Genomic DNA, 14,086 nt, shown 5'->3' on the forward strand with positions numbered 1-14,086 from the left:
TCGCGGGTACGTGATGGATTAAACGCTACGTCACAAGGCAACAATACGAAGGAAGTCGGCGAGGCTCCTTGAGTTTGGCAAGCTCGAACCGAGGAAGGGTTCCGCTTGCGGGCGCTCTCGGAACCAGCAAGACTGGGTGTCTTTCTTGTTCTAGACACAGGGCTCGTTGTGCAGATAATGCGCGCAGAAGTCCCTGGGTATGCAGAGGTATCTTAGATACGCGAGCCTCGTATGAGGCGACACTCGAATGTGAATTGTGGGCGCTCACAATTTTGATGGGGGTAATCTAACATGGTTACACGTACCCTGGTATGAATGGGTGGATCACGCAAGATGGTATGACCATACAAGGATGTGGGTTACACAAGTCGGTGCAAACACACAATGGTGTGGCCACACCCTAAGAAGAAGTCAGTACGTGTCTGGACTGCCAGTAGTCACGCATTTTAATTAGACTTTACTATCTAACTATGGAAAACCTATATACTGAGATGTAGGCTGTTCGCCGCAAATAAACAAAAAAAACAGGTTATATTTCGAACGAAAGAGTTTATTTGCATTGGGTTAGGGTTGTTGTTACTTTTGGAGTAAGCGGATTACAAACCGCCACACTCGTACTGAATCTAAGTGTAGAACGAAGGAAACCGACCATATCTTAGCGTCCTCTAAGCGAAAGAGCTACGGAAGCCCCCGCTGCAATGATCGTGTCGTTTTCTAAGAAAGCTTAAGTGGTGTGTCTGGAGTCTGTATATCATTTTGGCTATTTTCATTATCGAGCATTTTGCCTTCGTAACGTTTTATGCCTTCAGGACGTCTGTCAGCGGTCTTGAAGTCTGATCGAGCCATGCTTCTAAAGTAACAGATAAAACAGAAAACCCCGTGTGATGGATCTTTGTAAAAAACACTATCGTAGTTAAAGGAGAATTTGGCCTGCACTTGCTGCTCTTTCACTGACAGTACGCTGCCTCGGAACAAGACTTTATGTCTAAGACCCCAGTGTGGTTTCGGTTTTGATGGGGTGGTTGCGGGATACGTATCGTATTTTGGCGTACACACATTACTCTGGATTCCACCGGTTCTGGAGCAAAGATCAGAAATAATATTGAATGACCAAGATAAAGTTTTGTTATGAGTACTAGGGACGAATTTGAAGTGGCCGTACTGTGAAAAGAGAGGATCGGTGGGGCACGTGGGGTACAAGCCACATACAATGAGAAAGATAGAATTTTCTTGTCGTAATGGTAAAACATTTATACTGTGGGAAAAGCTTAATTTTAGTCATAACGCTGGGAAAGTGTATAGTACTTGGTACTTGAAAGGTTGGTGGCCTAGAGACAGCCTGTGAACCTCGTTGGTGAACGCGGACAATACGAGTGCAAGATGTGCGACAGCCGCTTTGCTGGCAGTTCTGACATGTAGTTTGGTGTTGGAGCCAGTCGTCAAAACCTGAACATTATGCATGATAATACTAGTCTGCTATGACGTATTTACTGATGTATCGTTGTATTCTTTTGCTACATAGAAGAAAAAGTATACAAGGTGTAAAGTAACACCGTAAGTGTCATACATGCCGCAATTACTGACAGCGGCAACAGCGTATTTATCTGATGGGGTCAAACAGCAAGCCCATAAAATTTTCCACTGATGCATTTAATTCCGACCTTCTGGGATTTGGGGAGACACCAATACGATGCTAGGAAAACCTGTCTTATTTGATCCGACTTCTTGTTTTTACTATATCGCTGGCGCCACCTCCTTGCAGTTTATTTAGCGTTCTCAACCGCCCTTCCTTGCCAATTGCGCAACAGCAAAGCTATATTGTCAATGATAAGACCTATCGTTCGCTTGTTTCAAGCAGGTAAAAGGTTTCCAATATGTAATCACGCAGATTTGCTAGTGGAATAGCAAGTTTCTGAATAGGACGGCTTTATCAGGAAGCTAATTAACGTGTCACTGTGTTATAAACAAGCAATGTGGGTATGCAAGAATTGCTATGCTAAAAGTCTCAGGCGGAATATTCGTACGTGCTTGGGAAAGCAGGTACAAGTTTATGAAGTGATTGGCTTACTAGTAGAAAGTGTATCACGCAGATCCGCACAATCACAAAATACATAAATGAATCGCCGCAAATTAATCTATTTTCCCGTCTGTCAATATTCAAGCGCTTTCTATACTTCGGCATTTGTCTAGATTAGCAAATTAGAACGGCAAGCTTTTCTCTGTCAACCAGAAAAGTACTGACGCTTGCAGCAAATAATAGTTTGTCGTCGACAATATGGTAATCATCGAATCGAGTGTTGATGCAGAAGATCAAATCGGCTATCAGTATCATCACGCAGAAGTCGAAGTCATTCAACCACATCAGTATTTGATAATTATGCTAATCAAGTCGCAAGTTCTTGAAGCAGGGCTGCATGCAATAATTATCAAAATTGAAAGTGTTTGTCATCACCTTGAGCTTGCAAGAATGCACTGCTCGCGCTTTTGAGGAACTTGGTATAAGCTGTAGAATGCGGTATCGATGCCAGCTTCACGCCAGTGTACTGGATAACACAAATTTACTACCTTAATTGAGACAACAACGTAGCATTAACATGATGAAACAAAGTTGGCTCAAATATCATCGTTCAGTTGTGCAGATCTTTATAACTCATCTACCCTTACAATATTTACGATGTCATAGTCGATCTCACATACTGAAGACCTGCATTGGTTTTTGAAGAATCAAGAATGACTCTTGATCGACTCATCACCTATCGCTCCTCTACAGCCAAGAACCAACACAGTTCGCCAATAGAACATGATTTTGCGATGCGCTACACTTAAGATCGTCTAAATGGCCCCTGCCTACTTGATCCCCAGGCTTGTAATTGGTTTAAAGTAACCGCATTCCCGCTCGTCCTGAACTTAAGATGTACGACCCATTTACACATGGTGTTGCCTCAAAATCAGGTGTCACACAACTTTTAAATTCGGCAACAGTCTCATAAGGCCAGGATGGCATGAGCGTCGCTCACTGTCCATACATCTTCTTCATCGAAGTGGTTTTTAACAATGTGCCACACTTTTTGAATTGCAAAGTCAAAGTGCAAACGCGAAAACCTTCATCAGTTTGTGATCAAAATCTTCAACCGAGTTTCGTTGAAGTTGAGTTTGAATAGAGTCAGAGTCAGTCTAAGAGTTTGAATGCACAATTAACGAGTAAAATTATATAGCAAGTTTCGTCCTCCACGCTGGCATATAAGAAACATCCCAGAAGATGTAGAAAAAAATTGAGAGCAGTAATTCTACAAACAAACAGTTTTTTTCAAAAAGGTTGATAGTGAAGCTCTGATGAGAAGACTCTCCTAAAAACGATTCGACCATCCCACGTGGTATACTCCGAATTATTAAATAAACGAGCACAAGTTAACTCGTTGCCAGGTCAGAAAAATCTATTTATTAAAAGGCCAACTTCTTCCTGCCATTGTGCAGACACGACGAGATTTGTATTATGGATGGTGGTATTAAATCGTTCGGGCCCGTTTCGTAGTGCATGGGTGCGAATGAAATGAATTTGTGATACGTGTACCTTAAATTGCAATACGACACTGTTGCCATGACACGGCATTAGCCTCATTGCTAACTGACACTGAAAAATATAGCTGCGATGCGTTCATTCAGCTTGCGGTAGTCAAATATCATATCACTTCAATGGATTGAATGTATGATCTATTGAACATGTAAATAGTGGATATAACAGATAGTGGTCGGCCCAATGTTGCGATCACATGACAGAAGGTGTCAGCAGCGTCTGAGACCTAGGTATATAAAATTTCTTTTTTTTAAGTGGTTTGTATCAAAATTAGGAGCACACGTGTGCGTGATTGGCTATTAAATAACTTGACAGTGCTGAGGGTAGAAAAAGTGATGCTGATCTAGTAAAGAAACAACTAGACTTCTTTACTGCTGTCTCTTGTTGTTACTAATGTAGCTGTCATCAGATTTCTCACTCTTTTTTGTTTTGAAGTTGGACAAATTGTACATTTATATTAAGTATCAGTTTTTTAATTGAAAAATTTCAAACTGTGTACAAAATCCAACATAAAGTATTGATATGCTGGCAGGTCTTTACACCTCTTGGACATCCGTATACTAGTTCTGCACCGGATCCAAGCCTGATTCGAGCATTCATGCCTCTCAATGTAGGGCTAGTCGGCCGTGCTACGCTCCTAGTTTGGTTATGGCAATTATTCCAGCGCAACCATAGCTCACTTCAAAATTTAGCTGATTCACAAGCACCCTGACGAACTTTTCGAGATTCATGACCAAGCAACCAATTTTCACACTCGAAGATGCCAAATGCTCCTTCAGCCTCTTTTGCTGTATGTTCGGGGTAGGCACACTAAGTATGCCAGCAAATTTCGCTCGCGCAGGACCGACCTTGGGCTTAACAGCCATTACTTTTATGGCTTTCGCCAACATCTACGCTTCAGTTGTCATGTCTAAAGTTCTTCTACTCGCCCCCAGCTCAGTCAACACATTTAGCGACCTCGGTGAATGGTGCATGGGGAGAGGCGGTCGCTGGCTGTGCATCACCTCGCAAATGGGTTCATGCTTGCTTATGCCCTGTGTGTTTTTAGTACTCGGTGGTGGCCTGCTCGATGGTCTGTTTCCAGGTGCCTGGGATACTACAACCTGGATCATTTTGATGACGATTACAGTACTTCCACTAGCCCTTGTTCCAACTTTAAAGGAGGGTGCTGGTGCAGCGTTCGCTGGTACTATGGGAACTATTGTTGCAGATTTCTTTGGCGTTGCGATTGTAGTTCACGGTATGCGAGATCACCCGTCCGTGCCAACGCCTGAGCTTAGTATCTCTCAAATTGTTGGCGCGTTCGGCAGTCTCGCCATGGGCTTTGGTGCTGGCATTGTTTTGTCGGATGTACAGCGTCAGCATAGTGACCCTACCCGTATGCCTCGCGTGGTAGTCGTCACTATGACTGCTGTTACATGTTTGCTGCTCATTCTTGGACTGGTGCCATATTTATCAGTTGGATGCCAAGTGTCGGGAAATTTATTATACGTCATCTATCCAGACGATACGACTGGTCTTACTACACTGGGCTTCGCTCCGAAGTGGGGCACTGTTGTCTTAGCGTACCTAGCGATGCAGATACATGTTACTATCGCCTTTTCTGTACTCATCAATCCGGCTTTCTATATCGCTGAGCGCCTGGTCTTAGGTATGCACCAGAGATCGTCGACAGATATCGAAAACGGTACGGGTTACCAGGAATCTGCCACGCTTGCGGACCTTCAAAAGGCGATGGATGGATCCGTGGCATCCAGTCACCGTTCGCGAACGTCTGTCTTTCCTCTAACTGGAGAAATCAAGAACGACCACGATCTCGAGGCTGCTGAGTATCGCGGTGCCAATGCGATCAAATACATAGTGCTTCGTCTTACAATTATTGTCGTGCTCGTGGTGATGTCGATTTTGTTCAAGGACCATTTCTCGGATTTTGTCGACTTTGTGGGTGCATCGGCTATCACAGCCAATTGTATCGTTTTGCCCACTGTCTTCTACCTTACCAAGACATGGAATATCGTTCCGATGTATGAAAAATTTGGTGCCGGCGCTATCGTTGTCGTTTGTACTGGGTTGGGGTTATACTCGACATTTACAGCCGGCAAAAACTTGTTCGCGCCAGGCGACTCGGATGCGCTGTTTCCGTACTGTGAGGCCGAATTTCAGGACATTGTATACTTCAACCAAACGGCTTAAAGTTTACGGTACTAATGTGCGTTTCTCCTAAAATGTAATACGTCTAAACAAATTTAAAATCGTAATGCGGTGTATCATTAAATAGCTTACCTTTGATGAAATAACGAAGTGTTGTGTCTGCTGCACGACATCTTGAAATCCCGGATCCCCTGATGGTGACCCCTTAACTGAACTAGTGATAAAAGTGTTTTGCGCAAAAAGAATACATTCCGATATAGAATATTAAGCGCATGCTGCCAACCATTGTCTCCAATATTATACTATAAAGGTACGACGACGAAAAAGTCAGGACTCTCAGATATGCGAGCCAATTATTCGAGGGGATTGTACACTTACAACGATCAAAAAGGTGTTGTGTGTCCAAGCAATTGAATTTGAAGATTAAACGCCCAGATGGTAAGAGTAATCCTGTGTATGGATCCCTTAAACATTTGATTCAATTATATATAAAACAGCCCAGTACAAACAATACAACATTTGTAAGAGATCCATATTACAATTTGGTGTAATTCTGGATACCAAAAAAATGACATTCATCAATATGTAGTACCTGGAAAAGAAGGGTTCGTGGTCTACCTAGGCTGCTAGCGAAATGTCAGAAAATAAAGACAGTTTGACAGTAAGAGTATATATTTAGTGTGAACCTAAGGTTAATTTATCTCTTGGATACGTGCAGAGCTATCTCGACACAAAGTTACGGTAGAGACTCTCGAATCCACTCCTGGAAGGAGTGCACAACCTCCGTGCGTAGCTTAATGTAGATTCTGAGTGTCAAAGCTTTCTATGTGCAAAATTTATGGCAATATCAGCTCACTTGGCAGCACTTGGAATCCATCTCGCGCTCTAATCGCGAGGCAGATCCAGGAGCGCACCAACCGAGCCAGTTGAAACTAGATGGTTATCACCGCGAAGCCGCTGATGTTGAACATGTAAGTCTTAAGAACCGAGACTGATTAAATCTTACCTCCTGACTTGGGAAAATTAAGATGGTCAAGGATTCAACCATACTTCTAACGGATTGACAGCAAGTCGCGCTTGTGATGCCCAAGCTAAGAGACCGCACGATAATGGACACTAACGGACATTACTCGTTAAAAGAGGCATTGGCAATTTTTGAAAATTGAAGAAGGATATTCACGTCAGAACAATCTTTTCACAGAAGATAGGCATCGCACTTAATGCGGGGTACAACTTCCATGCCGCGAACTCTGGATAGGGTAGGATCGGCCACCGCGTCAAACGCGATGGACTTCACTTATTCTTAGAGGATTCGAGTATCTTAACTGCCGAGTACTCGGAGACGCTTAATTCGCCGTGAGAGAAAGTATTTTAACCTTGCCTGCCCCGTTCGCCCTGACGTGGAAGGCTTCCACTTAAGGGCGGCGCAACGAGGCTTCGAGTCTCAATATGCCGCTTAATGTCTACTGGAGAGAAATGGGTTATATCATGGAGGTTGTGGTTAACGGGGCTCGACCGCAACATGTGCGACTCTCTCTAAGAGTTGAATCTTACAGGCAAGCGTTATTTGTTCTAGATATCAGTGTTTTCAGGCTCAGGAAATTGTAGAAAGTCTGAAATATTTAAGAGAGTCGTGCAATTACGTAAGACGTGTGCCTTCAGAAAACAGTTGACAGTACTCGGAGACATATGAAATCCGTGCGCCTTGCGATAGGAACACTAGTGAGAATGTCGAAGGTAACAGTTATTCTTCAAGTGAGGTTTGATGTCTCTGACAGAGTGAAATGTCGAGTACTGGACCTAGATTTGATATACGGTCTCATTGTAGTTATGGCGTGACTGGAAGGCCACGAGCCGCTCGCGGTAGCTGCGACACCCATTTATTTCCGCTCCTCACCACACATGACAAAGGAGCAGCTCACGCCTATATTCCACTTTCCCGCCAAAAAATACACTCTGGAGACCATCGCCCTTCATGTCACCATATAAACTCCGAAGGTCGCAATAAACTATCACTTTAGACTATCCGAATACCGCGGCTTACTGCCGCTTTTGTCTCCTGAACGCTGAATGAGGCACGTAGCAATTCCATTCCTTTGCAATCACTCACATATCCCGCATGAAAGGTATTGCAGCTTCGACCCCGCACTAGATGCAATTGTGTTACCAGAAGAGGCGGGTTTGTAGCCCATCACTGCGTGACTCTCAACTAATAAAAATTTTAATACACCACAGAGCTTAAGGGTGACTATAAGCTGCAAGTATAAGGACCAAGCGCTGAAGATAAGGGAAGATATTCATCTTGGCTGTGCTGTGATGGTACTGTTGAGGCAGCACAACCGTTTACCGCAGAGCGGAAAAGCCCACTGGTAATTCACGCGCAAATAGAATGATCAGGGTAGTCCTTCATTTATTTTCGGGGATCGCGGAAAAAAATGAAAGACCAAAACGGCGAACTTTGTGCCGCAGGAGGAGCTTATATCGTCTTCTGTCAATGGATGAATCCATTCTTGAAGACACTCGCCTAGCATTGATACGAAGAATTTGGAATTTCTACCCAAGAATCCATTGGATCCTTATTTTCCTTTGTTGATGAAACATCACACTTGGATGAAAAGCGAGTCACCACGCATGCTGATGACGAATCTAGAAGTGCGTCATAAAAATGACCTAGTGTCCGAAACCAGAAATTGTGTCATAAGGTAATGGCCCTTACCATAGAAATAGTGTGATATGATTGATGCATTCTTCGCTGCAGAGATTAAGCGGGTTTTGTATGAGGGGACACACTGAACGTCAATTTTTGCATTTGAAGGCGAGCGGCAATTTGCAAATTATGCATACTTTCAATAAGTCTAATGCATCCACAATTCCGATGCAATCTCCAAATGTGCTGTCGAGCAACAGGAACGGCTGCTCTTTGTTTAGTGCATTTCGCCAAGTTGATGGCTTTTATCAATCTATGATGAGAGGACAATAATATTGCTCTCATTTCGGTGGGTCCTCAAACGTGATCCTCTGGGAGTGGATGGGTATGCCACAGTGACTATCTGCTGCGTCAGGAACGTCCAACCGTTCGATGACACAGCTATTCAGGTTATATTGCGGCTATGCACTCATCCTTAGTCGCGCAGAACACGGAAGTTGGATGTAGAAATCAACGGTAAATACTTGCTCGAATATCTGCGCTTGAAAAAGCTATTAGCAAATGAAGAATATTCTTAGGTGCCGACAACATTCCCGCCTAACATTTTATTAGAAAGAAGGGTGTGCAACAGTAAAGGTGATTGTAGTTTGGCGAGTGTCGCTGTCCCAAAAGGGCTTGAGAAAGAGGCGAGACCAAGTACTTGCAAAAATACAGTATCATAATTGCCGACATGACACGACCCCTTACCAAAAGTATGTTAAATGATGTTGGGATGCGGAAGTCGAAGTGGGAGACAAACTGTCATATACGTAAATCGTTTTTGGCGCTTTTAAAGCCGGATCAGCATATTAATGTCGTACATGACCTCAAGTCTTTGCCATAAGCGAAACTTAGCTTTTACGAGAGGTCAATGGGCATGATTGTATGATTGCGATAAAGTCTTGCCAGTTTGGAGCGTCAAAAAGAATTACCATGCTTACGACAATTAAATTCTTGCGATGATTTGATGATTTTCGCCAATTTCGGGATACACTAGTTTGGACCAAAACCTTTAGTCAGCGATACAGCTTGTGCGGTGTTGTGCACAGCGATGTTTTCACCATAGCTCTCACGAAGAATGACAAGATTGTCGTTCGACTTTGTCGAGTACACCTTCGAGGTAAGGCAAGGGCTGGGTACACTTCACGTGGTGGTGAATGCGCTTTCGCGTTACTCTGACAGTGAACTATCGCAAGTTCGTCGTGCCGTCACCAGCTGATGAGGTGATACGTACAGTGTACGGTCGAACGCATGTGTCGCGCTGATAAATGCTTTGAAAGCAAAGCATTCTAAAACATAATGTCGCGTTCCTAAAAAACTGCCGATATACGTATGTGCTGTTATGCCCAACTCAAGACTTGAAGTAACGCAGTACTTACCAAATGACACCAAGCGTGTAGTGATGCCACATGACGAGGACCACAAGTAGAGAATACTGTGTTAGGCACATGAAAAGTCTTTGGATGGCCGCCTCCTACAAGAAGATATTTACTGCTCGGTGAAGCTGTGTATTAGTGACCAACCACGTATTAATGGGTAAGCACAAATGCACGCGTTTAATATGTATAAATAGATCAAGTTCTTGACGCATGCGGCGGCACATTTTATCAGCCTGACAGCTCGAGCAGATACTGGCAGTCTACAGTATGGTCACATTTTATATTTTAAACGACTCGTCTAGTAATGCCATCATCGTGATTTTTACGAATATGCGTGTACGCTATTGGTTATACAACAGCAACACGTCTATGCTAGAGGCAGGCAAAATGGACAAAAAGGTTCTGGTAACACCATCAACCAACCTCTGCATGCAGTGTCTATCATCTCTAAGACTACATTGCTACCGCATTATATCGGTCAAAAAACGATCATCACGAAGATGAGATTGAGTTATACACTTAGCATCCCAAAGAATTGCAATCCCTCCTGTATATAACGCGGCTACTGAAGTCATGCGACTAACCCGCTCATACAATCAAGTCGGATCCGAATAGCACTGGGCAGCATTTTCACCATACTTCAAGCTCTCTGCCACAAAGCAACGACAGAGGAATAAATTCGCAGCGGTCGTCAAGCCATGATGAAGATAAAGAACGCGTTCTGGATCTGGCTTATCTCAATCCTGGATGCACACCAAGATTCAAGGAGAACGGTGTGTGCCGCCACAACTGTTGATCGCCACTGGCAATGTTTGTTGAGAAACGGGAAGCCCACATTCACGTGGATCATATGGTAGACCATCGAAAGTTCAAGCGCCATTTTTAGTGCCTGGTCACACACATGAGGCAGATACTCTCATTTAACACATTTTGGGGAGTGGAGACTCCACTTCTTCAAGATTGTGAGGTGGTCACTTACGACCTGGCAAACCCTATACCATTATCTTCATGAGAAAACGACAGGGGTAACCCGTCGTAAGCGTATTTCTCTCTAGTGGATCGCTACAGACTTTGTTGTACATAGGACCGTTTGTCGGTAGCTGTTTCAGCAGTCACATGGAGACGAGCAAAGAGGTAACCAGCAAAAAGAAAAGGTTTTGGATTGCCACATCGACCTCCTTCTCGTTCATGATGCTTGCAAAATACAAGGCTCTCTGCATACGTTCGCTTTGCTGAAGCGGACTTGTAAGGACACAGATAAGGCGGTGTGTTTCTCTGACACAGTGCGCGAAATGGCGACGAAAGCATCGGCATTTAAATTAGCTTCTTGGACCCAGGGTACATCTCTCATGAGATGAACGGATTATTCTTGCTACTGCTTATCTATCCACAAGTTGATCTCCTAAAAATTGATTTCTTGTACGTTTAGAAGCGGTCGCGAAGCTACATTTTACGCTCATTTTGATCTTGTTGTGAGTGAAAGCCGCATGCATAGGCGCGTAAAAGCTTCACACCAGCGCGGTGAGCAAGTTCGGACGGTTTCAAAATGTAAACACGGCATGAAAATTTGGTCAAGAGTTGGGTAGCGCTTACAGTACAGCAAGCTATGCTTTGTGATTTAGGTCCAGCCTGTCTCCGACAAGCTGATCAAAGTCGTGACTTTTTTCGGAGGGTCATCATCTCCATATACTTTTGTATTTATGTAATATCCAAGCGTACACCGACATGCACTGTAAAGTCGTATAACTGTATGCATTTCTTTTGTAATTGCTAATAATTTCGTTGGGATAAATAAACAAGACTTCAGTAACTACTCCGTTGCACTCCCTCCACTAAAATGTAGACCACACTGGGATTTTCGCGTATTTTGTAGATTGAAACACTCACAAAAGTATCCGCTTTTAGGCAGCAACTGCACCAGAATGTTTGCTTACTTTCTACTCTCTACTAAACTTTATTAAATGCATTGTATGTCCGCTCTCGTCACTCTTCTCAGATCGCAAAACAACCCTTTACAAAATTGCGCTTGACGAAACTTTTGTCGTATTGCCTAGATGATGATGAGAACGAATGTAATAACCCATCTTTTCCCATACCCAGCCTCTCCGCCCTCATCTAAAAATATCTATATACTCATTAAATCCTTGAGGAAGAGGCACTCACTGTCTTGGAGCTCATAACTCTTTTCGACTTACGAGCTCTGTGCCTTTATCTTCGGCGGGTAGCGTTGGAGGAGTATGTGGTATACTTGGGCTGCTAACCTTACATCAGAAAAAAAGAAAGTTTTACGAATCAAACGTATGACGTATATTTAGCATTAGATCAGTTTACATATATCCTTACTAATTTTTTCTTGAAATTAAAAATTAAAATTGATAAGTAGTTTCCGTAGAGGCTCACGATTTTGGTCTTGATGAAAGCGCACGAATTTACTTTCTGAACATTTAAGTACTTGTCAGCGCGGAATCTCAGAGTCAAAAAGTTTTTTGTGCAATGTGAACGGCAGCACCGTAGCAACGTAATGATGACAACTCTAAGCCTAAAGGTGGTTTTTGCATCTTCTTCTGCTACAAGGCTCGCTTCGATTGATTTTGACAATCAAAGAGCCGCATTTCATCTTAATCATGCAATCAGTCTAAGCACTATCGTCAAATGTGTTATCAACTTTTGCGGAGTCACGTGATGCGCTTTCATTCTTACCTGTAGCAATCGTAAATTACCGGTTAGCGTCAGGTAGTCGATAAGCTTTCTTAGCAACACTCCCACTCAGTTCGACTGTCTATGTTGCCTAAAGTTGAGCTTTTCTCGACAAATACGAAGCTCAGTTGTAGCAATTGCGTTGGCCATGACTCTTGCCAGCTTTTTGAGTGTCGAGATGTATAATGGTGTTAATAAGCACCGTCTTGATCCACACCGCTTCTTTCGCCGCTTCTGAGAAAGCCGTGTTTCAGCTTCTGTTCGCGACAAAGCTACTGTGCGCTCATTCTTGCTTCTTCAGCCCATCGTATTACCAAGCATCATGACTGCGTAGCTTGTGCTTCTTCTTGTCTTCGCATCTTCAGCCCGATCTGCTTCTGTAGATCCCACTAGTTCATGTGTGCTGCTGGCTCGAAATTTTTTTGCCACATTATATCGTCTCTTGAAATTTCAAAAGACTTGATAAAAAGCTTGACAGTGCGTTGGGCATGGATCATCCAAAAACTGACTAAGGATTCCCAGAATTGCTGCCAGATCCGGATGTGTACCAACCAGAGATGAGACATATAGAACCAACATGATGCACCAAAGTACACACATTAATGTTTATGGCACAGGCGAGGCAATTGCTTCAATTCAGACCGTGACTACTTCAGCTTGCACACATTATCAGGTCGACTTTCGTCGATGATAACATCCTGTTATAGCTTGGAATGTCTACCTTAAATAATGCATAAAGAAAGCGGCCTTAACATCCATTGATGTATCGTCAGTCTGTGCTTTGCACTCAAACTTAGCAAGACTCTGATCGACGTGAAGTTTGCCAGAGATGCAAACGTCTCTTTGTTATGGACGCCGTATTTTTGGCAAAACCTTTGGTCACCACACGTGTATTGGAACGCTTGATCTCACCGACTAGATTATCCTCCGTGTAAAGTCAATCGCTTACCTCCATGCGGTAGTGGCACCATCTCCCACATCTTGTTCTTTCGAAGTGACTTCATTTTCCAAGTCTCGGGCCTTACACCACTTGCCGCTTCGCTGATTTTTACAGCCGACGCAATCGTTGTCAGCATCTCCCACTGAATCCACGACAAAGGCGGCCTAAACATATTATGGTGCGGCCGACGTTTCTTCGAGACTATACTGATTATTTTGCTTTGGTTCCGCTGTTTTAGCTTCTTTTTATAGCGTCCGCTTTCGCTAATGCCTTTTACTGCAGGGCAAGATGAGGCTTTTAAAACCGCTTTGCTATACAAACCATTTTGCGTCTGGGAGTTCCTGCCCCTTCTAACGACTGTGAACGGTTCTGCATTTTAGGTAAATATTGATACGGTAGTCATCTGTCTTTATGCTTCAATCTAAATGTTTGTCATCTTATAACAAATCTTCATCTGCTTTCATTTTTCCTCGACACCCTCTGGTTCATAGAAGCAGTTTTAATTTTGACAATCTAAGACACCCACAAGAAGCTTTGCGTCGCGTCAAATCAGTACACGTCCGCTTCAAGTTTTTTAAATCGAACTGCTTCATAATAAGACTAGCGAACAAATCGCCACGGCATTGAACTTGTTGTTTTAAACCGTAACAAAAGAATGA

General features: G+C 43.3%; 3 protein-coding genes across 3 annotated transcripts; 1 reads left to right on the plus strand and 2 right to left on the minus strand.

Annotated features, from left to right (window-relative positions):
• Positions 1-696: 696 nt before the first annotated feature.
• On the minus strand, positions 697-2,126 carry PHALS_14825 (uncharacterized protein). The gene has a single exon (XM_036407085.1). It carries the CDS (start codon positions 1,459-1,461, stop codon positions 1,279-1,281), a length of 183 nt encoding a protein of 60 aa, XP_036263345.1. The 5' UTR covers positions 1,462-2,126; the 3' UTR covers positions 697-1,278.
• A 1,952-nt stretch (positions 2,127-4,078) lies between these two features.
• Positions 4,079-4,587, minus strand: PHALS_14823 (uncharacterized protein). The gene has a single exon (XM_024716359.2). It carries the CDS (start codon positions 4,462-4,464, stop codon positions 4,204-4,206), a length of 261 nt encoding a protein of 86 aa, XP_024581965.1. The 5' UTR covers positions 4,465-4,587; the 3' UTR covers positions 4,079-4,203.
• Positions 4,586-5,767, plus strand: PHALS_01883 (amino acid auxin permease family; the record flags this gene model as incomplete). The annotated part of the gene is made up of 1 exon (XM_024716360.1): positions 4,586-5,767. One exon carries the CDS (start codon positions 4,586-4,588, stop codon positions 5,765-5,767), a length of 1,182 nt encoding a protein of 393 aa, XP_024581966.1.
• Positions 5,768-14,086: the final 8,319 nt, after the last annotated feature.

Source organism: Plasmopara halstedii (genome assembly GCF_900000015.1).
Source record: "Plasmopara halstedii genome assembly, contig: Scaffold_1617, whole genome shotgun sequence".
Classification (NCBI taxonomy): Eukaryota; Oomycota; class Peronosporomycetes; order Peronosporales; family Peronosporaceae; genus Plasmopara; species Plasmopara halstedii.